The sequence below is a fragment of the Bubalus kerabau genome, chromosome 23 (genome assembly GCF_029407905.1).
Source record: "Bubalus kerabau isolate K-KA32 ecotype Philippines breed swamp buffalo chromosome 23, PCC_UOA_SB_1v2, whole genome shotgun sequence".
In the NCBI taxonomy this organism is placed as follows: domain Eukaryota; kingdom Metazoa; phylum Chordata; class Mammalia; order Artiodactyla; family Bovidae; genus Bubalus; species Bubalus kerabau.
This window is the reverse complement of record NC_073646.1, coordinates 4,724,391-4,752,167: the sequence shown is the minus strand read 5'-3', so window position 1 is coordinate 4,752,167 and position 27,777 is coordinate 4,724,391. Positions and strand designations below refer to the sequence as shown.

Below are 27,777 nucleotides of genomic sequence, written 5' to 3'. Positions count from 1 at the left end.
AGCGCGGCGGAAGCGGCGCGGGACTACATCTCCCAGCATGCCGCCCGCGGCCCGGAGCGAGGCGAGGCTCGGTGAGTCAGAGCCGCACAGTAAATATTTGTATTAGCCGGAGCCGGCTCGCTAATGGTGGACGCGTGAGGCGGAGGAGAGCGCCGTGGCGGGAGGCTGGAGCGGGCAGGCGGCGGCGGCGCCATGTCCGTGAACATGGACGAGCTCAAGCACCAGGTCATGATCAACCAGTTCGTGCTGACGGCCGGCTGCGCGGCCGACCAGGCGAAGCAGTTGCTGCAGGCGGCCCACTGGCAGTTCGAGGTAGGCGGCCGGGGCCGGCCTGGGGACCGGGGCCCGGGGCCCCGGGCGCGGGGTGTCCGTCCCGCGTGGCGGCGCTTGCTGTGGGGCGTGTGCGGGCGGGTGTGGACACGTGCCGCGGCGCGCTCCGCCGGGGCCGGGCCCGCGCTCTCGGCCCCGGTGTCCCGGCGGCCGCGCGCCCCGGCGTCCGAGCCCCGGCGCGCACACGCGGCGTGCGGGTCAGGCCCAGCGGCGCGGCCCCGAGTACGCGGCCCCCGGAAACGCCGCCCGCGCGGGGTGGGAGGGAGGGGCGGCCTGCCCTCGCCGGGTCCGGAATTCCCGCCCTCCCCCACCCCCCAGATTCCTCAGGTGATCGGGTTCCGGGGACCCCCTTTTTTGTTCGGTAACGGCCAGGGCGGGGCGGCGCTGAGGCCCCGACGGACAGTCGGCCCGGCAGCCGGAAGGAGGACGCCCGTGGCCTGGGCCGAACTGGGCCCGCGCCGCCCCCGCCTTGGAAGCCCTGAGCCCGCGGGTGGAGCCTCCGGTGTGTGTGGGTCTGAGGGTCTGCGTGCCCGGTGGGCAGCTCGGCGGCGCGTGTCCACGTACTTGTGCATTTGTATTTACGCACGCGCCACGCTACGTGTGGGCATGTTGGCGTCTGTGTGTGTAAACACTCAGTCCAGCCCGCGGCGCGGGTGCGGGCTGTGTGCGCTCCGTGTACGCACAGGTCACCGTTTTGCAGACGGTACTCAGGCGTGTGCACACATGGGTGTCCAGGTGGTGTGTCAGAGCCCCATACGACAGCTAAGGGTGTGATCTGTGTACCCCGCGCCGGAGGCGTATCCAGGTGCCCTCCTGTGCTGGCTGCCGAATCTGCCTGCACAGCGCACGGCTTGGTGTACACGGTTCAGTGGCTTTCGGCCAGCTGGGCAGGAGGTGGGGCTGCCCCAGCCTCCCTGACCCATAGAGCACTAGTGCCCAGGGCTTGCCAAAAGGCCACCTGGCCTTCCCAACTCGGCTGCCCCAGAAATAACCCGGGATGGTATCTAGGGAGGAGGCCAGAGCCCCTTGAGCCCCACCCCTCACAGGTGTAAGGTCACAGTCTCGGTCTGTAGAGTTCTCTGTAGAGTCCGTGCCCAGCCTGGGCTGGGAAGCCAGCTCAGGGAAGGTACTCCGGGCCAGAGGAGGGACAGGGAGCCTGGGGGCTGTGTTTAGCTTCCTGGGGGGTGGGACAGAGATCATAATTCCTGCCCCAAGGTTGGGACAGTCTGGGGAGGCAGTGGCCTGTCCACTCAAAGGAATCCTTGTTCACTTTCCCACCAGAGATCTCAGGGGGACCTGAGAGCTAATCTGGGGGTGGTCCTCAAATCACAAGATGGGACACTGCTCGCTCTCTCTGGGCAGGTCCCACCCTGTGGCCTCAGTTTCCATCGCTGTACCTGGGGGCTGTGAGCTGTGAGCTGACCTCTGAGGAGTGCATGGGCAGCCCCCCTTCCCAGCCCGGCAGCCCCACCCTGCAGGAAGCTTCCTAATCTAGAGCTGGATGTGGCAAAACTTGCAAAACCACATTCATGGTAGTTTGCTGGAGTCCCACATCTGCATACACGTCCCCCCCCTCGGGCTGGGCGGGCAGGTGTCCGGTGGGAAGCAGCCCTGCCCACAGAGCCTGGCACAGGCTGGCAGTCCCTCTGGGTTGGTGTCTCCTGGTCACTGGAATTGAAAATGTATCTTTGAAGATTAAAATGCCTGGGGAAACTCTGACCTCAGGACGGGCAGGAACAGCTTGCAGACTGGGGAGCTTTGATGGCCCCCATGGTACACATCCTGGGCTCCCCGAATCTCAGCTTCACTGTGTGTAAAGTGGGGACGTGGTTAGTAGGGAGGTTCTTAGGGTAAAAATGGGGTGTGAACATCCAGCCCTTAGGTCTTCCTGGGAGTGAGTGGGGTTCCTTGCCTCTACCCCCAGCTGGCAGCCACTTGGGCTGAGGGCTGGCCCAGCAGGAGGCCTCTTTTGGGGTCATATTCTCTGTGATTCAGGTGTTAATGGGGACAGAAGGCTGCTGGGGGAGGGGGACCTCTGTGCTTTAAGTTTGGGGGTGCTCTAGGAAGGCAGGAAAAGGGCAACCGCCTCTCCCTGGAATACTCGCACACTGCAGCTGCCTATGGGGCTGCTGCTGGGGGAGGAATGGGTTGGTGTCCCTTGGGGCTCCTGGTCCAGGAGGTGTCACAAGGAGGTGCTTAGAGACCGAGGCATTCTGCCCCCGCCCCCAGCTCCCACACCCCTGTTTGGGGACGTTGGGACGTTGGGGTAGGGCGTCTCCAGCAGGAAATTCCCAGAATAATTCATTTGAATTTACTCTAGTAATAAAACCCCTAGGGTAAGCCTGGGAGCCAGGCTGGGTTTCTGGGTGTGTTGGGAGTGGGGGAGGGGGCTGACAGCCCTGGGCCGCAGTGGGCGGGGAGCCCAAGGGGGGCGGTGTGGAGGGCAGAGCTGCCCGCAGACCCTTCACATACTTGACGGGCTCCCTCACCCTGCACTTTCGCAAGAGCAGCTGGTTCCCTTATTTTCCTGGATGCCTGTCCTGCAAGGGGCCGAACCAGGACACACCAGTACCAGAGGCCACCGCCTGGGGGGCCCCTCCCCCCAGCCCCCCAGGGCCACTCGAGGAGCTGCTTTGACCCGGAGCCGCTGCCACCCCCTTTCCCACCCGCTTCTCACAGTCCTGGGTGCGAACCCCACTGCAACCTTCCTCTTGCTCCACCAGTTTGTGGGAGGATGGCTGCCAGACTCCTAGTCCAGTGTCCCTTTGGTGCAGAAGGAGAAACCGAGAGGCAGGGCAGGGTCCCTTGGCTAGCCCAGGAGAGGAGCAGTTACAGGCTTTCAACATCTGGGTGCCTTTGCCATCCTCTGGTTCATAGACAAGGAAAGTGAAACTCAGGGAGGAGTAAGGACTTGCCACCCATAGAGTTGGTGACCATAGGGCCAGAGTCTCCTGGAGCCCTTTCCCCATGAGACAGGCCCTCACGTCACTCATGGTGACAAAACCAGGTAAGCTGGAAGCACCTGGCAGCCAGCTTGCAGGCAGTGTCCTGAGGGTCCTCCCTGCCCACCAGCCCAGGGCTCCACAGCACCTCTCTAGGTGGTGGTGAGAGTCAAGGAAGGCTGGGCCAGGGCCACTGGGGTCCTGAGGTTAAGCATGGGCCTTTTTTCCTACAGACGGCCCTCAGCGCCTTTTTCCAAGAGACCAACATCCCGTACAGCCACCATCACCACCAGATGGTAAGTGTTCCCTGCAGCCCCAGGGGCATCCCTCCGGGACTCTACCAGTGCGGGGAGGGGGGGGCGGGGAGGGTCGGGGGTAGCTGCCCAGGCCTGAGGAAGGAGCCGCTGGGAGGGACTCCTGGTAGCCGGGCAGCAGGCTGCGTGGGCCTGTCCACGTGGGCACCGCTCCGCTCCCCTGTGAGCTCCGGGCTGGGGGACCGCCCGGGGTGGGGTTGGGGTGCACTGGGGAAGGGGCCCTTCTGGAAGGGGCACTCACCCGCCTCCCTCTTCCCCCTACAGATGTGCACTCCTGCCAACACCCCCGCCACGCCCCCCAACTTCCCCGACGCCCTCACCATGTTCTCCCGCCTCAAGGCCTCCGAGAGCTTCCACAGCGGAGGTAGCGGCAGCCCGATGGCCGCCACGGCCACGTCGCCGCCGCCACACTTCCCGCTCACCGCCACCGGCAGCTTCGCGGCGCCCGGCTGGCCGGCCGCGGCCTCACCCCCAGGGGGCGCACAGCACCACCAGCCGCCGCAGCCGCCCCTGTGGACTCCGGCCCCCCCTTCCCCGGCGTCAGACTGGCCGCCCCTGGCCCCCCAACAGGCCGCCTCGGAACCCAGGGCCCACCCCGCCATGGAGGCCGAGAGATAAGGGAGGCCCCTCCCCCCTCCCGGAGGCCAGGACCCCGTGGGGCGGGGGAGAGGACGTCTCTGCGGGCCCCCTTCACCCTCTGTCTGCACCCCTTTTCCCCGGAGCCCTGGAAGGGAGAGACCGGACCCTCGAGCCAGCCCACAGGCTGCCCGCACGCGTGCCCTGCGGCACAGGCCTGCGGCGCCCCGCTTCCATGGATTTGGTTTCGAGTCACCTGGGTGCTGATGGACAGAAGCTCGGAGAACAAGCAGCCTTCCCCAGAGGACTCGCCCGCCCTGCCCCGCCGACCCCGGGGGCAGCGGAGCATCGCCACGCCGGAGACGGGGCTGGCTCTTGCCTTGGAGCTCCCTGGGGCCGGCGGGCCTAGATCCCCACCCTCCGGAACGCAGAGCCTTCTCCGCATGTGTGCGTGTAGCTGTGTCTGTGTATTTATACGTATGTCGCTCTTCGAGAAGCAACCTAGTTTATGGGGCAGCTGGACTTTGCATGTTAGAGTGAGCCCCCCTCGCCCGCCGCCCCTCCCCCCAGGGCCCTGCCCCTCTCCGCTGCTCCCTGGGCAGCCAGCCTTGCTCTTCCCTGCAGAGAAAAGGATTGTGGGAAACTCCAGGACTCTTCCCACCCATCCCCCAGCGCCTGCCTGCTGGGGCTGCCTGCATGCCTCCCCAGAGCCCGGGGGTACCCCATCCCCAGTTCCTTTCCCCCTTTTAACAAAGGAGAAGAAAGAGTTCCAAACCACCACCAGGCTCTGTGGTCGTGCCTCATATCCTAAGCTTTGCTGCCAGCTGGCTCCACGTGGAGGGGGAGGGTGCCAGCCCAGCCCAGAGCAGAGGCCAACCCCCGAGTCCCGCCTCGCTCCACACTGCTCCTCTCTGTCGCTGTCTTTTCAACCACAACGTGCTCTGGAATCTTCCTGCCCACCCCAGGCTTTTCCCATGAAGTTAGTTCCTTCCCTGTGTTCCCAGAACCCCTGCCTCTGTCTGCTCACCCTTCCCCCTGTCCGACTGGACAGATTCCGACCTCTAGGGCTAACAGCTGCCTTCCGGTCTGCCTGGGTTTCACACAAGGACTTTTCTTGCTGTCTTTAGGGCCCCAATGGCCAGTTGCAGGCTGGACCCTCAGCCCCACCTCCAGTAGCCACGCTGGGTGGGGCAGGGCCCTTCTTGGGGGAGGCGCAGGCCACAGCCCCCATGGTAAGATAGCAGGCATGGATGCAGAGCCCATGGGCCAGCAACAGCGACTGGATGAGGCTGGGCAGAGTCCAAGCTGCAGCTCAGACCTTTGGTTGCCAAGGAGACAAACCACTCAGGGGCAACAGACAGTGGATCCCCAGCTGCTCCCACGCCAGGCTGGGCAGGCACCTACTCCTCTAAGGGAGAAGCTGGGCACGACTCTGCCCTGGGCAGCCTGTACCAGGGAAGGGTGGGCATCCCTGGGGCAGCTTTGGGAGAAGGCAGCCTAGACCTTGCACCCCTTGGTGAGGCTGGAACTTGGAGTAAGGGTGCATGGGCCCCTGCAGATGGTCACCAGTGGCCTGACTCCCTAGTCAGGAGGCCTACCCCACTCAACCCATTGGACGGTGCCTGGGGGTGGAGAGTAATGTTCCAGAATATCTGGCTGGCAGGCGCCTCAGCACCTGCCAGCGGCGGCCCCGCTGCCACTCCCTGGGGTCACCACGCAGCCCGTTGCTGCCCTGTTGGGGGCTGGACAGCCTCTGGATCACTAGAGGCCCCCACTGGTCACAGGACTGACTGCAGCACCCCCACTGCAGCTCTTGCTCATGTCCTCACCTTGAAGCCCACCCTTCTAATGGCCTTCAGGGGCAGGGGCACAGCTCTGCCTCGGGTGCCTGTGGGGGGAGAGAGGAGGCTGTCCCGAGCTCCTGAACGTTCGCTGCAGCTCTTTCATCCTTTTGGAGGGAAGACAGTTCTCAGGTTGCTGAGGGTAGGACAAGACTGAGTGACTTCACTTTCACTTTTCACTTTCATGCCTTGGAGAAGGAAATGGCAACCCACTCCAGTGTTCTTGCCTGGAGAATCCCAGGGACAGGGGAGCCTGGTGGGCTGCCATCTATGGGGTCACACACAGTCAGACATGACTGAAGTGACTTAGCAGCAGTTCTCAGGAAGCTGCCACACCCCCTTCCGAGTGTAGGAAAAACGTGTAGAGGCAAGGAAGTGCTTCTGTGGGTGAATGTGAGCTCCCCAGTGGCCAGACGACTGAGGTGGCCATACCCACTGGAGCCACGCAAGAGGCTGCACGGTCCAGAATGTCCACTCAGGCTCCCCACCCCCACGCTGGCCTCAGGGTGGCCTGTGGGAACTATACCCTCACTCCTCAAAAGTGTGGTCACCAGACCAGCTGGATCCCCCGGGAGCTTGTCAGAGATGCGGAACGACCTCTCTCTAACCCCAGCCCAGACCTCCTGAGTCAGAATCTGCTTTGAACAGGATCCTCAGGTGCCCCGTGGACATTCAAGGGTGAGAATCCCAACCTGACCAAGCCCACTTCTGTCTCCAGAGGCCACCAGGGGCCGGGCCTGGAGGCCCCAGGAGGAGGTCCTGGAAGGACTTAAGTTTCCTGTAGATGGCAGCTTTTCCACTGTGGGCACTCCAGACACTGGGGTGTCCTGTGCAGCACCCCGACCCCTTTCCATGAGTTCAAACCAGTAGCAGCGCCCAGTTAGGACAACTACAAGTGTCTGCAGGCAAAGTCACCCCAGTGGAGAGCCGCAGGGCCTCCGGGGAGCCCCTTGGGGGCCCACAGCGTTGGTCTCTGGGGTGGGGTCCTGACAATACAGTTTTAAACATTTCCCCAGGGCATTAGTGATCAACTTGTGAATGTACTAGAAACCACTCAATCATACATTTTAAAAGGGTAAACTACGGCACTCACTTATGTCATAGCTGTTCTTGAAGCAGCTTCCAGGTGACTGATGGAAAATGACTGATGGAACACAAGCCCCTCGTGCCAAGCGGGAGCCCACTAGACTCGTGACCCTCCAGCCTGTAGAGCACAAGTGTCCCCTGGGTGCTCGAGGAGGAGGGCCCAGGAATCTGATTTCTAACGAGGGCCCTGAGCACGCTGGGAACCAGAGCAGGAGGGAGCGGAGGGTGGGGCTGGAGCTTTCCACCAGTGCCCGGACCCTGCCAGGTTTGCTGGAAGCCCCACGCACACCCTCCCTCCTCCTCCGCTGAGCACCTCCCAGACAGGCAAAGGGCTGCAAAAGGGGGTGGGAGACACTAGGGGAGGCAGAGGCGGGCCCACATAGATGTCAAGCACTCTGGACGGAACTCAAGGGCAACACGGAACCTGGAACTTCAACTTCCCCAAGCTTGGAGGCTCAGAAGCAAGACCAGAGGAGTCAGTAACCACCTCCCACCACATGTTCAAGTGCAAACTGGCTAAAATGCAAAGATGAGGTACAAACGGAACAGTCATATTTACAGCCATTCTTAGCTGTCCGTTTCGGCACTTCCTGGAGCCTCCTCAACAACACATGAAGACCAGCCTCTGGGCTTCATCACCACCCACCTGATCACCAGACTTGAGCTCCATCACTTTGTTTCCAAAAATTCCACTCTGAAAACACCATTTACATCCCAGAGGTTCCGGGAAGAATGTGATTGGAGCCTTCCTTTCTGACGAGGGGACACGACTGCAGATGGACATGGAGGCCTAGCCTCCCCATGTGACTTGACATGGGTGGGCCCTGTTGTTCAATGATTGTGCATGTGTGCAAAGTCACTTCGGTCGTGTCCGACTCTGCGACCCCATGGACTCTAGCCCACCAGGCTCCTCTGTCCATGGGATTCTCCAGGCAAGAATACTGGAGTGGGTTGCCATGCCTTCCTCCAGGGGATCTTCCAACTGAGGGATCAAATCTGCGTCACTCATGTCTCCTGCATTGGTAGGCGGGTTCTTTATCAATAGCGCCTCCTGGGAAGCCCGTTAAATGATCGGGCATGGCTATCTTAAGGGTTTTCAGACTCGGAGGCCCCTGGTGTGTGCCGTTGGGCTCAATTTGTTGGCCAGCACTCTAAAATCAGTTTACATGAAAAGCTCCACTTCCAGCTTACCTTGGACGTTTGTCACATCTGGCCCAAGTTCCCTTAAGGCCACAGCTGGTTGAAGTTGACCCATCACAGCGGGAGGCCTCCCAGCCTGGCCCTGGCTGGCCAGCCACTCCTCTGGCCACCATGGTGGCTGTGTCTGCCTCACACCTCAAGTCAGCTGGCGTCTCTGAAAGAAATTTGCTCTTCCCCAGGAGCATCTGTGAAAGTAGATGTCCTGCTCTGTCAGGGGAGGGGGGACCGGAGGGGTGAAAGGAGGCTCTGAAATGCTTTCTGCGGGCAGGCAGGATGCCTCCTTCAGAGCTGTGAAGAGAAAGGCTTGTTCTGAGATTCCCCTGGATGGAGGCAGACACTCAGGGCCCCTGAGAACACTGTAGCCGAAGCAGAAAACCACGCGGCTCCCAAGACTGCCCCCCACAGCCCGGCGGCCGGCGGGGCTGCTGTGGCCCTGGAGGTCTCTGAGGGTCTTTTCATAGCCGGACTCCTCTAAGGACAGATGAGGGCTTTGACTCCAGTTCCTCCTGGTGTCTGTGTTGGGGAGGCCACCCGGGTTGGCCAAAAGGAGATCTTTTGAGGCAAGGGCTATTTCCAGTTCCTGCATTTGGAAAGGTCTCCGGTTGCTTAGCCACAGTTGATGTTTGGGAAATATATGTATTTCAAGTAAGTCTTAGAAGAACACAGCTCTTTTAGGGGTGTAAGGGTGCTGGGTCCTGCTGGGGAGGGTAGGGGAGGGCCCATTCCCTGGATGGCTGAGGCCAGCCCAGCATGAGGCACCAGGAGCCTGCTGGCAGAGTTCTGCTCAGCTTTCTGGCCCTTTCTCATCTCCTGGGAAATATGAGGTGCAAATATTGCTGGGGGGGGGGGCTCCTTTTCTATGGATCTAGGAAAAGTTGAGAGCAAGAGGAAGGGGAGAGAGAAGAGAAGCCCTTCTCTGGAGGTTGTGTGTATTTGGAAGGTCTCTGCTTAGAACTCTCGAATCCATGGAAAGTCAGGGCTCAAGTCAGCCAAGGGAGTGGTGCCAGGGAGACCCATGTGCCCCTAAGACGTCCCTGCACAGAAGGCCTTCCCTCTGGTGCCCCCTGGCGGCCTGCTTTGGGGTCCTGAAAGTGAAAATCCCTCAGGCATGTCTGACTCTGCGACCCCACGGACTATACAGTCCATGGAATTCTCCAGGCCAGAACACTGGAGTGGGTAGCCGTTCCCTTCTCCAGGGGATCTTCCCAACCCAGGAATCAAACCCAGGTCTCCCACGTTGCAGGCGAGCCACAAGGTGGGGTCCCGTGGTGCCTTCTCCAAGGCATCATCTGTTTTGGGACACAGGCTTGCTGTCGTCAATGGCGCACACCTTAAGGTTAATGAGTCTGTGGTCTTTGAAAGGAAGAGAACCTTCAGTGACCCTTTCATTTGCATTGGTGGGTTGTGGGGCTGGGTTTGGGGTGCAGAGCAGTCACCATGCAACACCCCGAGGTAGGATCCTCTGCTTGGCCACAGCCATCTCATCTGTGCCCCTCATGCCAGGCCAGCCTGCGTACCTCCCTCTCCACAGGGCTGATTCATCTCAGTCTTTTTTCTTTTGGCTGCACCTCAAGGCTTTGGGGATCTTAGTTCCCCGACCAGAGATTGAACCTGGAACCTCTGGCAGTGAAAGCCTGGAGTCCTAACCACTGGACCTCCAGGGAGGCAAGTTTTAATGTGCTTTTTTCACAGCAACAACACCATCAAAATAGCCATTATGGGGAATTTGCATTCCTGCAATATTGAAACCTAGCAAATGTTTTTATAAAGAATTTTTTTTTTTTGGCTGCACCACATGGCTTGTGGGATCTTAGTTCTCCGACCAGGGATTGAACCTGGAAACTTTGGCAGTGAAAGCCTGGAGTCCTAACCACTGGCCCACCAGGGAATCCCCTCATCTGAGCCTTAAAACAGAAAGTTCCAGGGATCCCTCTTCACTCGAAGGCAGACCAGGACAGTTGGTCACGCTACTCCTTGTCCAGCCTGGCCCAGCCAGGAACTGTGGTCCCCCAGCAGAGGAGGAGGTGGGACCCAGGGCCTTCAAAAGTGCCCCCTCTACTGACCCCACCCCTGGTTTCACCCAATCCCGAAGCACCTTCCCCTGCTGGGGGGTGGGCACCCTGCTGAGCATTGGCCCCCCCCCACCCCACCCCACCCCCCTCAGCCCGACAGGAGGAGGTGCAGCACCACCCTCCCAGCTGCCAAGGCCAGCAGGTCCCCCGCCCCTGGGATCTGGAACAGGGCAGGGGGGGTTCTGCCCTTCTCCTTGGCAAGGATTCTGCCTCCAGCTCCTGCCTGCAATCAGGCCAAAAGCTGGCTTCCCCACCAGCCCCCATGGGGGACAGAACTGTCATCTTCAAGACTGCTCCTGGCTGGCTGCAGGTGGGCTCACCACCCCCCTCCTTCCCAAGCACCCAGGAGACCTGTCCCTGGGCAAACAGTTACCCAGGGTCCTACCTGGCTCACCCCTCCATCCCCGGGCTTCAGGAGCCCACTCAAGCACTGACTCCATCTGTAAATCGAAAAAACGGGCTGGAAGGCAGCTACCAGGGGCTGAGAGAGCAGGGCTTGGCTGCTGTGAGTCCCCACATGTCGAGGCGGCAGAATACAAGCCTGACCGCGCCTGGCAGGGGCGCTTCCCTGGGGCCCCCACCTCTTCTCTGGCCCAAGCCCAGGCCACACGGGAGAGGTATTGGAAGTTGGACTCCTCACACCAGTGTCTGGCACCCAGGAAACATGGCCTCCTGGGCAGGTGGCTGGAGAGCTGAGGCCTTACCATGTGAACCTGGGTAAGTCACACCACGGCCTCCTGGGTAAGTCACACCTTACCGTGCGAGCCTGGGTAAGGCCCACCACTCAGGGCCGGGGCTGCACAGGGCACTGTGCCGTGGGGGCGTGTGTGATGGGGCAGGGGAGGGTTGTCATGATTCTCTGTGGAGATTCAGCCCTGGTGGGGTGGTGGCCGGCGCGGGGCTGACAGGCCCACCCACCCATGTGGGATGGGCAAGGCCAGCCACTGCAGAGGGCATGGGCCAGTCACCCTCATCCACAGTCAGAAAAGTAAAAGGTTTTATTCTGGGGAGAAGTTGATAAAAATACTCATCTCTGCTACGGGGGTGGGGCCAGGGCTGCACTGGCTGATGTCCCCCAAGGCAGCGTAGGTCACGGGGCTCAGGAAGCGCTCGGCTTCATTTGGACGCAGTCCTTGGAGAAAGAAAAGAGAAGTCAGGTCCAGGAGGGGGTGCGTGGGAGGGGAGGCAGGGCTGGGGGACCACTGGGGGTCGGGGGGGTAGGCACTCAGCACCCAGGATGCCTTTGGCCACCGGTCCAGAGGATCCTCTGCCATGCCAGCGCCCTGACGCCCCCAGGGGGGATCCCCAGGGCAGCTCGCCACCCCCCACCCAACTCCCAGACTCGCTCCACCACCCTAGGAGCCTCTGGTGGATGCTAGGGGGAGGTGTGCCCCAAAACCAGGCAGAAGGAAGCTTTTTTTTAGTCTTTGTGGAATGTGACAGAAGTGTCAGGAAGCATACAAAGGGTGGAGGGTGCAACTGGACAACCTAGGGGTGGAAAGGGAGAAACAGCCAAACTGAGATGAAGAAGCGTGCGTGCTCAGTCGCTTCAGTCGCGTCCAACTCTGTGCAACCCTCTGGACTGTAGCCAGCCAGGCTCCTCTGTCCATGGGACTCTCCAGGCAAGAATACTAGAGTGGGTTGCCATGCCCTCCTGCAAGGGATCTTCCCAACCCAGGCATCGAACTTGTGTCTCATACATCCCCTGCCTTGCAGGTGGAATCTTTACTGCTGAACCACCAGGGAAGCCCGAGAGGGAGAAGGGGGACCGATAAACCACCCAGGAACTTCCCTGGTGGTCCAGTGGTTAAGACTCTGCGCTTCCAATGCAGGGGGCAGGGGTTCGATCCCTGGTCGGGTAACTAAGATTTCCCAAGCCCTGTGGTGCGGTCACACACTCACAAAACCATACCAGGGACAGAAACCACATGGGCTGAGGGACCCATCAGGCAGGTATGAGTGCTCTGCTCTTTGCCCCGGGGCCAGTCACGGAACCCCAGATGAGCATGCTTTGCTGGTCAGTCCACCAAGCACACAGACAGTGAGCACGTGACCCAAAGAACCAGCAAGACGCCAAACAGGATGGAGCGGTCCTAGAGGATTCCAGGGCTTTTGCTCCAAGTGCCTCGTGGATTAGCCAGAAGTAAATACAAACAATCAGATTCTTTAAACACCCAACTCATAACAGTGATTACTGGTGGAAACAATCAACAGACAGTAAAAAAGCACGCCTGCAGTAAAACCTGGTTCCCATGAGAAAACCGGTCCTGGTAGAAATAACGCTCACTAAAGAAAATGGACAGCGGTATCGGCTGTGATTGGAATGCATTCTGATGAAATCATTTCAGCAAAATAAAAAGGAAAGTGATTGTTTTTTAAAACCACTGTAACTGTGCTGTATTGAAAATGCGTCAAGGAATTAAATTGGTTTAGTGGAAAATTCAGTCTAGCAAGAAAGCTGTGTTCTCCATGAAACGTAGCATGAGATGGATTGTGTCGTGTGTATCCATAGCCAAGTTAAAAGCAGCTACTGGGTCAAAATGAGTCCCTTGTGGAGACCCCTCCCTTAAGCCCAGGACCCCCGCACCTTGCCCAGGGCAGTGTCTCTGCCTTGCGGGGGAGGGTGGAGATGCTGGTGGGGAGGGGGCGGGCGCAGGGCTCACGGGTTGCTGGGCTCCTTGGCGAACTGCAGGCTGGCTCGGGACTCGAGGCGCAGGGACCGTGGGTGCCTGGCAGCCCCTGGGGCCGGCTGGGGGGCCGGCTGGGTGTCCTGCAGAGATGGTGTCAGTGGTGGCAGCAGCAGCACGGGTGGGAGAGACGGAGGCCGAGCGGGCATCGTTGGTGGAGGGCCCGAGGCGGCTGAGCCCATGCTGGCGCGGGGGGGCAGGGCTGCAGTGGGCGGGAGGGGCAGGAGAGACCCACGATGTATCCCAAGAACATTCTGGAGAGAGGCTGGCCCGACGGGGCCATCCCCACTAAGGAAAAGAGAAGCCCCAAGACTGGAAGTGTTCACCTCTGATCACCAGCCCAGGCATCTGACACTTCCTGGGTGGGGGTAGGAGTATCCATCCTGGGGGATGGTAGTTTCATCTATCCATCCAAGATAGATGAAACCAGAGGTGGACGAGGACATGGAGCAGGGCAGCCTAGAGAAAACGGGGCTTGGAGGCTGGGATTCCCCCGTTCAAGGTCGCTGTGCCTCAGCTCCCCTACTGTAGCGGCCTCCCCAGCCGGGACAGTAGATGAAATAAGGACAGGACAGTAGATGAGATAAGGACGGGGTGAGGTGAGAGGGGAGGAAGTGCTCTGTGTGCTGTGTGCTGTAAAACGCGCTCAGGTTGGTGATGAGACCCGAGGAGTCGTGACCTCAGCTGCCCCCCGCCCCACCGCCCCCCTGACTCAGCTCTCGGGCCCCCAGCGGAGAGGCCCGAAGGAATGAATGGGCGCCCTTATCCCAGCCCTGCAGCCAGCTGGACTCCGGGAATACAGACACCAGCCCTGGGCCCCAGGGATGGCGCCTGGACCAGGAGGCCTGACTGGAGGGTGCAGCTGGAGCCCTGGATGGCTGGGAGCCCCTGCTCAGGGCACTGGGTGCCAGGAGGCAGTTGCTCGAGGGACCTTCTCTGGCCCTCTGGGTCTGGCCAGGGGAGAGATGGGTGAGGTGGGGCTGGAAAGCCTGAGGCTGGGAATGGGGGCCCAGACACGCTACTGGAATCCCAGCTGGGCCAGGGAGCTGGGGGGCAGCTACTCACCAGAGGAGATGGCACCAAATAGGGCACTCAGGCGGGCACCCTCATGCGGGCTTCGGGCCGGGGGATGTGGGACCTTCACAGCTTAGCAGAGAAGAAAGGGGAAGAGACAAGCGTGGGTGGGGGCGCCCCCAGGGCTCTGCCCACCTGGAGGCCCACATCCCGTCCTCTGGTGCCCGCAAAGGCCCTTCACTCTAATGGGACCTGCCCTGCTGCCCCTACCCCGCCTCTTCACACACCCAAACCCCACCTACTCATGCAGGGAAGCCCCTTCCTCCCTCCCCGCCTCCCCTTCTCAAGGCGGAGATGTTAGGAAAACCCTTTCTGAAAGTAACTCAAGGCCAGGGAGGAGAGAGCCCTTATTCTAGCATAGACAGATGCAGGCTGCTAGTTCTCAGCGACTCCCACCAGGGCCGGCCACCGCAGTGCCCCGCTCCACCTCCCTGTCCTTCATCTTCTCTGTGAGCACTTTTTTTTAAAGGTATGTATGTGCTGAGTCACTTCAGCCATGTCCAACTCTTTGCAACCCCATGGAAATAGCCCGCCAGGCACCTCTGACCATGGGATTCTCCAGGCAAGAATACTGCAGTGGGTTGCCGTTTCCTCCTCCAGGACATCTTTCAGACCCAGGGATCAAACCCACATCTCTTAGGTCTCCTGCATTGCAGGTGGATTCTTTACCACCAGTGCTACCTGGGAAACCCTTTTTTGAGGTAAAATTCATTATTCAAAGTGAACACTTCAGTAGCATCAAGTTCATTCACAAGGCTGTGTGGCTGCCATACCCATCCAGTTCTCGAACATCTCATCACCCCCAAAAGAGGTTGATACCCATGAGTGAGTCACCCCTGTTCTCCCCTCCCCCGAGCTCTGGTGACCACGAACCTGCTTTCCATCTCGAGACCTGCCTGTTCTGGACACTTCATAGGAGGGCGTTGCACAATACATGGCCTTTGGGGTCTGGCTCCATCCTTCACCCTTTCTGGATGGGGGTCCAGTCAAGAATCTCCACGGCTGGCCTCCCAGCCCAAAGGCCAGTGCATGAGGTGGGAACGTGCAGGGAAGAGGCCGTGAGAGTGAAGGTGCTGGAAGGATGAGGGGGTGAGGAGGAGTCAACGACGGCCATCCACCCAGGGCTGGTGAGGACGGCAGCCAGACTGGTGAGGCGCCTCCGCCTCCATCTGTGGCCCAGCCGCCTCTGCCTACCTTGGCCCTGCCTATTCTCAGCCCTCCCTGCACTGAGACTTCTCCGGAAGTCCAGCCTCCTGCTGGGGGCACTGTTCACTAGGCACCAGGGGTTCCTCTGGCCCGCCTGAGATCCTGGCCACAGCGTGGGCATCGGAGGGGAGGGCACAGGCTGGCGGGACGGCCCTCAGTGGCCCTGCGGGCAAAGGACAGATGGACGCATGAGACCAGGCTGGCCCTGGGCAGGGTTCAAGTCAGCTAGTTTAGGTTTAGATACTGGGTGTCTTGGGTTGGGCTTCCCAGGCGGCGCTAGTGGTAAAGAACCTGCCTGCTAATGCAGGAGATGTGAGAGACACGGATTTGATCCTGGGTCGGGAAGATCCCCTGGAGGAGGAAATGGCAACCCACTCCAGTATTCCTGGCTGTGGAATACCATGGACAGAGGACCCTGGTGGGCTACAGTCCATAGGGTCGCACAGTTAGACAAGACTGAAGCGACTCAGCATGCCCAAATATTCTTTAAAGTAACAAACAAGCAATAAGACAACCTGGTCAAAAAAATCCAGCCACAGGCAGGTTTTAAAGTGATCCCAATTGCCAGTTAGACTTTGTGGCCCCCAAGCAAGATAAAGCAATGAGGCGTCCTGGTTCAGTCCTGCTTTGTTGCGTGGAACTGGAGGGGAGAAAAGCCCCTTGCTCCGGGTGACAGTCTGGGGCAGCTGGGTGGAGGGGGTCACCGTCTGACCAATGATGGGGGACGAGGGTGGGGTCTGTATGTTACTCTGGCCCCTCCACCAAAGGTGCACTCCAGGCAAGCAGCCCTCACCCGCTCGTTTGTGCAATGCCTCCCTGGCTCTTGCAGAGTGAAAGGAGGCAGTGCAGGGCGTGGCAAGGAGTTGGATCCATTAGAGACTTCCCTGGCAGTTCAGTGGTTAAGACTCTGCGCTTCCACTGCAGGAGGCGCGGGTTTGATCCATGGTCGGGGAACTAAGATCCCGCACGCCATGTGGCGTGACCAAACAGAATAAATAAAAATATTTTTAAAAAGAAAGAAGTTGAGCCCATTCAGTGTTCGCCACCGTTGCTGTCATCCTGTCTGGTGGTCCTAGAGGCCTGGCCTGAGTCTCCCTCTGATAGTCTCTTTCCCTCTCCCGGGGCCTGGAGCAGCCAAACCTTGTCCACATGGAGCTGTTAACACTGCAAGGGTGACATGTGTGGTCTGGGGAAATAAAGGGCTCGAGATGTGTCCTGCCCTGCTGGATCAGGGCAGGGGCCTGTGGTGGGTTGAATGGCAGCCCCCCAAAAGACATGGCCCCCGGAACCTGTGAATGTGACCTTGTTTGAAGAAAAGGTGCCTGCAGATGTAAATAAGTGAAGGATCTTGAGATGGGAGGAGGAAATGGCAACCCACTCCAGTATTCTTGCCTGGAAAATCCCATGGACAGAGGAGCCTGGAGAGGGTTGCAAAGAGTCGGACGGATGTGACTGAGCAACTGAGCACACACACTTCTTGAGGTGAGGCCATCTGAGTTAAGAGACCAGAAGAGGAAGAGACATGGGGAGAAGCCACTCAAAGATGGAGGCAGAGATGGGAGTGATGCAGCCACAAGCCCAGGAATGCCTGGGGCCCCCAGAAGCTGGAAGAGGTAGGAGGGATCCTCCACTGGGGCCTTAGGAGGGCGCACGGCCCTGCCCACACCTTGATTTGGGATTTCTGGCCTCCTGAACTGAGAGAGCTCACTGCTGTCCTCTCCAGGCGCCCAGCTGGTGGTCGTCTGTTGCGGCCCCAGGGCACTAAAGCAGGCCGCAGTCTTCTCCCGCACACCAGGGCTTAGGTGTCTCATGCTTGTTCTCAAGTCAGTGGAGGCAAACGGGGTGATGGGGGACACCATAGCCGGGACTCTGTGGCTCCTGGACCAACCCCACTAGGGCAGTGTGTGGAGCCCCTCTTCCCACACAGGGGAACCTCAAAGGCACAGAGAGGTGCCTCTTTGGGTGCTTCTGGCCCAGTGCTGGAGCTGAGTCCCCGCGGTCCCCAGCCGGAGCCAGCTGGAGCCAGAGCCACAACAGTGTAGCAACCGGAGTGACTCATTCCCCATCTCCCTTGGGCTCAGCCCTCCCTGACCTGTGACAGTCGGAACACGGGCCTCCCGGCCTGTCCTTGTCTCCTCCTCATCACACCCGACCCGGGCCCAGGTAGAGTCACCTTCCTGAGTTCCCAGCCAGGCCTGCCTCGCACCCAGCACAGCTCCTTTGCGCCTGCTATTGCCCACACCCCCTCCCCAGAGCACTCTCCTCCCAGCTGATTCCTTCATTCAGCGAAGCCCTCTTCCCTTTTCTGAGGCCTCGGGACAACAGCCTGGGACCTCTCCCTTGGACCAGTGTCCCTGTCACGACTCTCCCATCGCGCCCAGCACTCCAGGGAGGCCCTCTGGTGCCCCTCCCCAGCTGCTCCCCAGTACTATGCCTGGCACACAGAGCCACATTTGCCAGCAGCTGTGTGAGGAGCCCCTGTCACAGGTGTTGCCAGCTTTGGGTCCCACCTGTCTCACACGGGGCCTCACGCTGCCCAGCAAAGGCAGACCCCAGGCGGGGTGCCCAGGCAGGCTGACGCTCCTCACCTGCCAGCTCCTTCTCCGCACTGGTCAGCGGCCGCGCCTTGTCCTTGCTGGTCATTCGGCCCTTGTACAGGATCCCATCCACTCCCAGGAGGTCCACCTCGGCCTGGTTAAGGCAGCCCAGGCCCCAGTTCAGGGAGTGTCCACAGGGGCAGCAGGGCCTGCCTCCCCGGGGGTCACCCACCTCCAGGGGCTGTGGCCTGACTCACAGAGTCATAGTCCAAGAACTCAGGGTCCCCATAGGGGTAGACTGTCGACAAGCTGTATGGCTTGAACTCGAGGTTGGTGTCATTTCTGGGGCCATCACCCCAGTCCTGTGGGGGGCCCAGTGAGTCCAGGCTCCTCTCAGGGACTCCGAGGTTCTGCAGTTTCTGCAGCTGCTGTTGTTCCCTGGGGGCAGAACAGGGGGGTCAGCAGCTACCTGGAGGCACCTCCGCCCCAGAGGAGCCTCAGGTTGGGTCCCAGGGCCTGGCCAGTAGCCGGGGAACTCTGGACAGACAGACACCGTTGGGGCAGAGAGCAGAAATTGAGAGCCGTGTTCCCCGAGACCTGGGGCCCTGGTCTGGCCTGCCAAGAGCAGGCTCTTAACCTCTCTTTTTTTTTTTTTTTGATCACACCGTGGGGCAGGTGGGATCTTTGTTCCTGGACCAGGGATCAAACCCAAGCCCCCGGCATTGGAAGGGCTAAGTCTTAATCACTGGACCACCCGTCCCTCTTAACCTCTCATCTCAAAAGAGTCAGGCGAGGGAGGGGGGCATCAGGCACAGGCCCCCAGGTCCCTCACCTTCACGTGGCCGTGGCTGCTGTTCAGCTATCACTCCCCACCCTCGAGCCTAGGGGCCCAGGTGTCGGAAGCACTCATGAAGCCAGGGGGGGTCAGGGGCTGAGGAGCGGGGCTGGGGCTAGGGGGCGGGCCGGGGGGCAGAGAAACATGAAGGTTGAGGTGCCAGGCCTGCCATACGCTAGCTGTGACCTCAGGCCAGTTGCTGAAACTCTCTGAGCCTCAGTTTCTTCAACTGTGAAATAGGATGATAGCAGAATGACCTCAAAGGGAAAGTGTAAGGTTTCAATGAGGTCCGAACTGTCAGAGCACTTGGCACAGAGCCTGCCCAATCACGGGAAGCCCCCCGAGGACCCTGAGGGGTCATGACTCACTTCTTCCAGCAGGAAGCCAGTCTGTCAACCTCACTCACAGGGGCGTGTGAGGTTTGAGACCCGCCCTCACCTAACAGTTCTTAGTCCACAACAGACACCTGAGAACCTGTTCGTTCCTCTCCCCGTGAGTACCTCACGTGACCATCTGCAGCCCCACCACCCGGGACAGTGTCCCTCACAGATGGCTGCGGTGCCCTGGACAGTCTGCGTCTCGGGACTGCAGTTTGCGCCCGGACCCCCACCTGCTCACCTCATCTGTTGGCGCTGCAGGTACTCGTAGCTGTTGGCGCTGGCCGGCCGCAGCCATGGCAGCAGGTGGGTGTTGCGAATGGTGATGAGTTGCCTGTGGAGGACAAGAGCAAAGGGGGGGTGCACGTGGCCAGCAGAGGGCCCAGCTCCCACCTCCTCCTGGAAGCCTGCCCTCAAACGTGGCCTTTCCTCCAGAAAGATCCACAGCATGGGGCCACCATCCTCTTCGTAGGTCATTGAGAACAACTGTTCTGATGATAAAAGGAAAACTCAGAATGGGTGAGTCCTAGAAATGGGACGTGGGTTGGAGGGTGCCATGGGCTCGGCGGAGGAGAATGGAGAGTGACTGCTGATGAGCACGGGGTTTCCTTTTGGGGTTGGGCCATATTGTCAATGTACTAAACGTCCCTGAACTGTTCACTTTCCTTTTTTTTTTTTAGGCCACAACACCCAGCATGTGGGATCTTAATTCCTTGACCTGGGATCAAATTTGTGACCATTCCCTGTAATGGAAGCAAGGAATCTTAACCACTGGATAGCCAGGGAAGTCCCTGAACTGTTCACTTTAAAACGGTTAACTTATATTATGCGTATTTGACCTCATCACAAAAAATTAAAGCATCAGCCTTCTGAGGAGCTGGAACTGTTCTACATCTTGATCTGAGTGGTGGGGAAATGAAAATATTTTGGAATTTGAGGTGAATGGGCTTCCCTCAGATGGTAAAGAATCCTCCTGCAATGCAGGAGACCCCAGTTTGATCCCTGGGTCAGGAAGATTCCCTGGAGAAGGGAATGGCTACCCACTCCAGTATTCTTGCCTGTAGAATTCGATGGACAGAGGAGCCTGGGGGGCTACAGTCCATGTGGTCAGAGTCAGACACGACTGAGAGACTTACACTTTTATTTGGGGTTTCCCAGGTGGCGCTAGTGGTGAAGAACCCACCTACCAATGCAGGAGACATAAGAGACCAGGGTTAGATCCCTGGGTTGGGAAGATCCTCTGGAGGAGAGAATGGTAACCCACTCCAGTATTCTTGCCTAGAAAATCCCAGAGGATTTTCCAAGGACAGAAGACCTTGGCAGGTTACAGTCCATAGGGTCGCAAAGAATCGGACATGACTGAAGCCACTTAGCATGCACACACGTGCACTAAATGCCACTGAGTTTTCCACTTTAAAATGGCTGATTTTGTATGTGAATTTCACCTCAATACATAAAGTATTAGACTATAAAAACATGTGCAGGGAAGTCCTACAGGGTTCAGCTTTCCCCAAGTTTCCTCTTACCCTTTTCCTCTGGAGTCCACCCTGTTCCTGGACACAGCGGGCAGCAGACGGGACTGGAGAAGGGAGGGGCACAGTACTGCCCAGGGAGCTAATGGGATTGTGTGCACAGAACGGTGTGCATGGATGTTCCCGTCCCCGACCACCCCTGCAGTACTCACGGGCTGGTCATCATCTCCACGGGCCGGTCGCAGGAGATGCATTTCACCCGCTCAAACAGTTTCCTGGAAGACACCCCGCTCCGTCAGCTGCCCCCCTGGCTGGGCCCCGTGAGGCCACCCCTGCCCCGGGCAGTGCTTGGGGGAGGCTGCAGGTCCGTCCGTGCCTCAGGGCCAGGGCTTCCCCCCAGATCCCACTCCTTCTGGCCTGGCCTGGCTCAGCTCAGCTCCACTGGCCCCAGCTGACCGTCACGTGGGGCCACTTGGGGCCTCAGTGGGGGATAAAAGTGGGCGTAGTTTCTCTCCCCGCCCCAAACACAATGGAGGCCTTCTTAACTGTGGAGAGCTACCCTTCATGGTGGGGCACTGGAGGGCGTGAGGGGTGATCTGAGGACAGGAGCCCCCCAGGAAGATTGGGTCCCTCTGCCGGGGGCTCTGTCTGGATGGGGTGGGGGCCTGGCTCTAGTTCCAGGTCTGCCCAAGCTCCCTGAGTGGCCTCACAGGGGCCCCCTCCCTCTCTGACCCTCTGTTTCCTCATGAAAGAATGTGGAGCCCAGGCCAGGGCGGCCCACCTCCGAGCTCTGGTGCTCTCTGCCTCATCTCTCCCTCCACTGGGAAGCCCCATGTCCCCCCTCCCCGGGTTTACAGGTCTGAGTCCTTCCTCCCAGAGTCCAGAATCTGCTGAGAAACCTCTCTCATTTCCTCTCTGGAGGGAGGGCCGTGCAGCCTCTGGGAGCTGCAAGGGCTGCAGGGAACCCCGCCCCCGGAGGAACTCACCTCCTAAAGCCGGCAGCATTGTCGGGGTCAAAATGGAAGCCTTCAATCAGCAGCTTCCTGACAACTTTCCAGACCTCGTCCATGTCTTTCTTCAGATCATCCAAATCGCTGGGAACCAGCTGCCAAAAGCCAAAGGGAAGAGTGTTTAGTCAATTAAGTAAACACTCCGCCTCCCTCCAGCAACCTGCAAAGTTATAGAGAGAGTAACAAGATTGATGGCAACCCATTCCAGTAGTCCTGCCTGGGAAATCCCACGGACAGAGGAGCCTGGAGGGATACAGTCCACGGGGTCCCAAAAGAGTTGGACACAACTTAGCAACTAAACAACAAGAAGCAAGATTGACCAAGAAAAGTGAGGTGGTTGTGGACTTCCCTAGTGGTCCAGTGGTTAAGAATCCGCCTTGCAATGCAGGGGATGCAGGTTCGATCCCTGGTCAGGGAACTAAGATCCCGCATGCCATGGGGCAGCTAAGCAACTAAGCCTGCAAGCCACACCTAGAGAATCTGTGCACCGCAATGAAAGATCTCATATGATGTGATGAAAATCCTGAGTGCTGCAACCAAGACCAACTACAGTCTTTTAAAACTACACACACACACAGACCAAAACTACACACAAGTTGCAAGAACAGTCCAAAGGACACTCCTATATCCACTTAAATTCACCAATTCTTAACATTTCACAATGTCTTCTTTATCTGTCCATATGTATGTGTTTGTTTTCTGAATCATGTGAGAATAATCACAGACATCACAATATATTACCCCTACAAAAAGCTAAACATGGAATTACCATACGACCCAGCAATTCCACTCCTGGTGGTCACTAAATGAACACAGGTGATCATTAAATGATGAATGGATAAATAAATGACCACTCCTGGGTATCTACCCAAAATCACGGGAAACAGGTCTTCAAACAAAAAACTTGCTCATGAATGTTCATAGCAGCATTATTCACAAGAGTCCAAAGGTGGAAATAACCCAAGTGTCCGTCAGCAGATGAACAAACAAAATGTGGTCCATCTGTCTGACCATGTTATTCAGTCATGGGAAAAAATAAACTTCTGATTTATGTGACAACATGTGTACGTTAGTTACTCAGTCATGTCTAACTCTTTGCAACCCCATGGACTGTAGCCTGCAAGGCGCCTCTGTGTATGGGATTCTCCAGGCAAGAATACTGGAGTGGGTTGCCATTCCCTTCTCCAGGGCATCTTCCCGATCCTGGGATCAAACCCGGGTCTCTGGCATAGCAGGCAGGTTCTTTACCATCTAAGCCATCAGGGAAACACATGTTGCAACATGGTGAACCTTGAAAACATGATGCTGAGTGCAAGAAACCAGACACTAAAGGTCACATGCTGTGTGACTCATTTATATGAAGTGTCCCAAATTGGCCAATCCAGAGAGTATATTAGTGGCTGCCAGGGGCTGGGGGAAGGGGAGGTGAGGGGTGACTGCCTCACGGGTCTGGGGTCTCCTTCTGGGGGGATGGAAATGCGCCAGAACCAGAGAGAGGCGGTGCTAACACAACACTGTAACAAATGCCACGGGATTCATCCCCTGAAAACTGTCAGTGGTTGATTTTATGTCATGTGAATGTTCCCACAATGAAAAATACACAAAGAAAAGGAGAGCAGTGAGGACAGGGCCACTTACACCAACAAACAACAAAAAAGCTTTCAATCAGGAAAAAAATTTAGACACATAGAGAGGAGAAAAGACTAGAATCATGAACCCTGAAATATCCACTATGTAGATTTAATCGTTATTAACATATTGCTCCATCTGCCTTTTTTTTTCTCCCTCTCTATTCAGCTGTGCTGTGCAGCTTGCCGGATCTTAGTCCCCAGACCAGGGATCAAACCCCTACAGTGGAAGTGCAGAGTCCTAACCCTGGACCTCCAAGGAATTGATGCAGTGTTGGGGTTTTTTTTTAAGTTATAGAAATCACAACATTCCACCCAAATATTTTAGTGATTTTCTTATATGACTGCAATACCATTATCCCACCTAACATAATGAGCACTCATGCCTGAATTTGATCTAATTTCCAGCCAATTTTCAGAGTTGGAGCAACTGAAACATGGGAAGTCTCCTCATGTATTGCATTTGGTTGTTGTGACTCCTGAGACTCTTTTAATCTAGAGCAGTTTCTGTCCCACTTTTTTTCACCCTGCCATGGAATTATGGGAGAAAAACACGTCAGTGGTTCTGCAGATAACTGAGTTACTTCAGCTGTAATTCTGCATTGATTTGTATGACAAGTGTGTCCCGTATCTGTTTTGCTTATCGTCATATCCTCATTAACCAGAGGTACCCAATAGGTGGATGATGAGTGAATAAATCCTCACTTTACAGATAAGAAAACCAAGACTTGAACAGGTTCTGTACCTCAGGGCACAATGCTGATCACGGCAGGGCTGGGACTCAGACCCCAAATGCCTGATTCTAAACCCCAGTGCTTTTATCCACACCAGTCACACCAGCTGCAGGAACCACACAGCATGGAAGGGGTTGGCCTGACTTATCTTGTCTCTCTATTGGACGGTACAAATGAAGGCTATGACTCCTTATCAACATTTCCCCAGGGTCTGGCTCAACACAGGTGGTCATTAAATGATGAATGGATAAATAAATGACCAGCAGGATGCCCCCTCTGCCCGACACATCCCTTTGCTTGTCCAGAGAGGAGTACTATGGTGGTCAACGTCCCACACGCTCCCCGACTATCACACTGAACAGGGCTGACCTGTGTAACCAACAGGATATTGCAGAAGTGATGGAGTGTGACTTCTGTGGCTAAGTCAGAGAAGACATTGCAGCTTCTGTCTTGCTCTCTTGGATCATGTGCTCCTGGTGGGGGGAACACTCGTTGCCGTGTTGTGAGGCTGCTCAAGCAGCCCTAAGGAGGCCACCGTGTGATGAGGAAGTGCCAAGTTTTGCTCACAGCTATGTGAGGGCGCTATCTTGGAAGTGGCTCTTCCAGCCCCAGTCAAGCCTCTGGATGACGCGGGCCCTGGACAACACCCTGACTGCAGCCTTGTGGGAGGCCCTGAGCCACCCCGTAAGCTGCTCCCAAATTCCTGACCCTCAGAAACTTCGAACTTTGCTGTCTTAAGGCACTAAATTTCAGGGTGGTTTGTTATGCAGGAGGTGGTGATTAATACAGAGCTCCTCACCTTGGTACGTACGTCTTTGTCCAACTGCTCCACAGCCTTCTTCCAGTCATCCTCATTGGCAACCACCCTGAAGAGCATGCCCTGAATCATTTCATTCAGCTGCATGGCCACTGTGTCCAGGTCAGCCCGGCTTGCCTTGCCTGCCAGGGAGCTCTTGTCGGCCTTCTGGGGAGACATGGGACTCAGGGAGGCAGGGCTGCGGGGGTGGGAGCAGAGGGGATCTTGGGGAGGTCAGATCACTTTGGTCAGTTGTTCTAGTTTGGGACCCTGGATACCCAGCCTTGGCTCAAATTCAACCTTGGGGTCCGGCTCAAACACAGCTATTAGATCAAAGCCAGGGTTTTCCTGTGATGGAGAAGTTGAGGTATGGTTTTTAAGTTCACTTAACAAATTGACACAAACTATAATTCAGAAAGATACATGCAGGCCTGTGTTCATAGCAGTGCTATTCACAATAGCCAAGACATAGAAACAACTAAAATGAACAACCAAAATCGACAGATGAATGGATAAAGATGTGGTGTGTGTGGCATGGAATATGACTTGGCCATAAAGAAGAACAAAATAATGCCATTTGCAGCAACATGGATGCAGCTAGAGATCAGCATACTAAGTGAATTAAGCCAGAAAGAGAAGGACAGGTACCACATGATATCATTTACATGTGGAATCTGAAACATGACACGAATGAACCTGTCTGTGAAACAGAAACAGAATCACAGACCCAGGAAAAGACTCGTGGTTGCTGGGGTATGGGGTCGGGAGAAAGACGGAGTTTGAGGTTGGAGTTAGCAGATGTAAGCTTTTATACACAGGACGGATAAACAACAAGGCTCTACCATATAGCACAGAGAACTATATTCAATATCCTGGGATAAATCATAATGGAAAGGAATATTTAAAAAAGAATGCATATACATGTATATATACCATGTACATTGGGCTTCCCTGACTTAGATGGTAAAGAATTCGCCTGCAATGCAGGAGGCCTGGGATCAGTCCCTGGGTTGGGAGGATCCCTTGCAGAAGGGAATGGGAACCCACTCCAACATTCTTGCCTGGAGAATCCCATGGACAGAGGAGCCTGGTGGGCTACAGTCCACGGAGTCACAAAGAGACAGACATGACTGAGTGTCTAACACTTTCACTGTGTGCATCGCTTTGCTGTACAGCAGTAATTAACATTGTAAAACAACTATACTTCAGTTTAAAAAACTGTCACTAATCCTGAGTCGCTGACAATTAGAATTGGTGGGACAACTTTTGAGAACTTCCCCCGGACTTTCTACATGATAAAGGTGGAAGGAAGCTTGGGAAGTCTGTGTGCCTGGCTTCGTGCTGGCTGGATGATTCAGTTTCCCTCAGTGGGAGAGCCGGGCTCGGGGTCAGGGATGGGGTGGGGGAGAGGAGTCTCTGCTCACTCACCTCTTTCAACTCCTGCTCCATCTCATTTCGGTCTGCCTTGTACATTTCTAGGTTTCTTAGTTGAGCATAGACAACCTAAGAACAGAGGTGGAGGGATGTCAGTCGTCCTCGGGGGTCCTGAGGACAGCCTCTGCCTTCAGCCTCTGCCCTAGGAAGGGAGCAGTGGGGCGGGGTGGACAGCAGGTGGGCTGGCACAGTGAAAGGCTTGGGCTCCAGGTTTCCAGATCAAAAGGGAAGGAACGGGGGCTCGGGACAAGCTGTCCCCTTGGGGATGGCATCATAGAACTTTGTGACACAGGAAAGGAAGGAAGACTGGAAGAAGGAACGCACAAACCAGAGCTGATGCTTTGGGTCCCTAGATGTTTGAGGCAAGCGCATCTCTTCTGATCTGTAATGGAGTCTCTACATCAAACAAGCACTTACATGTGACACGCACTGTGCCCCGTGTCAGGCGAAAACCCTCACTTCCCACCCCCATGACTCCACAAAGAACCAATTCCCTGCATCAATTCTGCCCTATCTCCACTGACTGGACCCTCAGCACGACAGGAGCAGCCAGCTTCCCTGTTGGGAAGAGCCTCAATCTACTGGGCCATGTCCTCAGCAGTGGGGAGGTCACTCTCCCTCCAAAACTGGAAACAGGCTTCTACTTCTCCCTTCATATGTGGTCTCCCTTTCACTCTCAGAAACAGAACCCCCATCTTTCAGCTGGCATCTGGCCACCCAGAATCATGACTGTATTTCACAGCCTCCTTTATAGCTTGATGTGACCACTGAAGTATAAATGGAAGTGGGTAGCTGTTCTCTTCACTGCTGGCTTAGACACAGAGTTAAATCACTGGAGCACCAGCAGCTGTCTTGGACCATGAGGTGACCTTGTGAACGGAAGTCACACACCAAGGAGCTCTATACCAGCTCTGAGTTTCTTGAACATAAAAGAGAAATACGGGGTTTCCCTGGTAGTTCAGTGGTAAAGAACCTGCCTGCTGAGGCAGGACAGGCAGGCTCCATCCCTGGGTCAGAAGATCCCCTAGAGAAGGAAATGGCAATCCACTCCAATATTCTTGCCTGGGGAATGCCATGAACAGAGGAACTTGGTGGGCTACAGTCCACTGGGGTCGCAAACAGTCAGACATGACTGAGCGACTAACAACAACAAAAAACAAAAGAGAAATACACTTATGACTTAAGCCAGCTATTTGGGGGTTTTATGTTATTTGAAGACAAACCTAATTTTAATTAACGCAAAGCTTCTTCACATCCACCTTGCACCCAGGTGGGTCTCAAGGTCTAGTACAGGTGGTGGAGGTGGGGACAGGAGCTCCTGCCCCTGCCTGGAGACAGGCTTTTTCCTCCAACCCCACGTTAGCGGGGAGCTGACCTTTTGGAGTCATCAGGCCCGACAAGAACACTTAGAGCCCCATTTGGCTGATTCTAATTAAAATCTAGAAATATAGAGAAGATGGGACCTCTAACTTCCACTGCCAGGGTTACCCGTGCAAGGGGTAGACTAAGGTCCTTCCCAGAATTCACACCTTCCCAGAACCTGTGAACGTGGCCTTATTTGGAAATGGCTCTTAGCAGGTGAAATCAGTTAAGATGTGCTCACACATGGATGAGGAGGCCACGTGA

The 27,777-nt window shown here is 56.9% G+C and overlaps 2 protein-coding genes across 2 annotated transcripts in view; one reads left to right on the top strand and one right to left on the bottom strand.

Moving 5' to 3' along the window:
- The first annotated feature begins 47 nt into the window (after window positions 1-47).
- UBALD1 (UBA like domain containing 1) lies at window positions 48-6,968 on the top strand. Its single transcript, XM_055561914.1, has 3 exons — window positions 48-312; window positions 3,506-3,568; window positions 3,851-6,968. Exons 1-3 carry the CDS (start codon window positions 193-195, stop codon window positions 4,202-4,204), a joined length of 537 nt encoding a protein of 178 aa, XP_055417889.1. The 5' UTR covers window positions 48-192; the 3' UTR covers window positions 4,205-6,968.
- A 6,052-nt stretch (window positions 6,969-13,020) lies between these two features.
- Window positions 13,021-27,777, bottom strand: part of C23H16orf96 (chromosome 23 C16orf96 homolog) — a 40,747-nt gene continuing 25,990 nt past the window's right edge. Inside the window, exons 8-16 of the mRNA XM_055562428.1 lie at window positions 26,146-26,220; window positions 24,721-24,885; window positions 21,536-21,654; window positions 20,762-20,824; window positions 19,319-19,411; window positions 18,123-18,303; window positions 17,917-18,019; window positions 14,114-14,194; window positions 13,021-13,250 (exon numbers count right to left, since the gene is read on the bottom strand). Of these exons, the coding sequence (XP_055418403.1) occupies window positions 13,021-13,250; window positions 14,114-14,194; window positions 17,917-18,019; window positions 18,123-18,303; window positions 19,319-19,411; window positions 20,762-20,824; window positions 21,536-21,654; window positions 24,721-24,885; window positions 26,146-26,220 (1,110 nt within the window). The remainder of the gene's footprint in view (window positions 13,251-14,113; window positions 14,195-17,916; window positions 18,020-18,122; window positions 18,304-19,318; window positions 19,412-20,761; window positions 20,825-21,535; window positions 21,655-24,720; window positions 24,886-26,145; window positions 26,221-27,777) is intronic.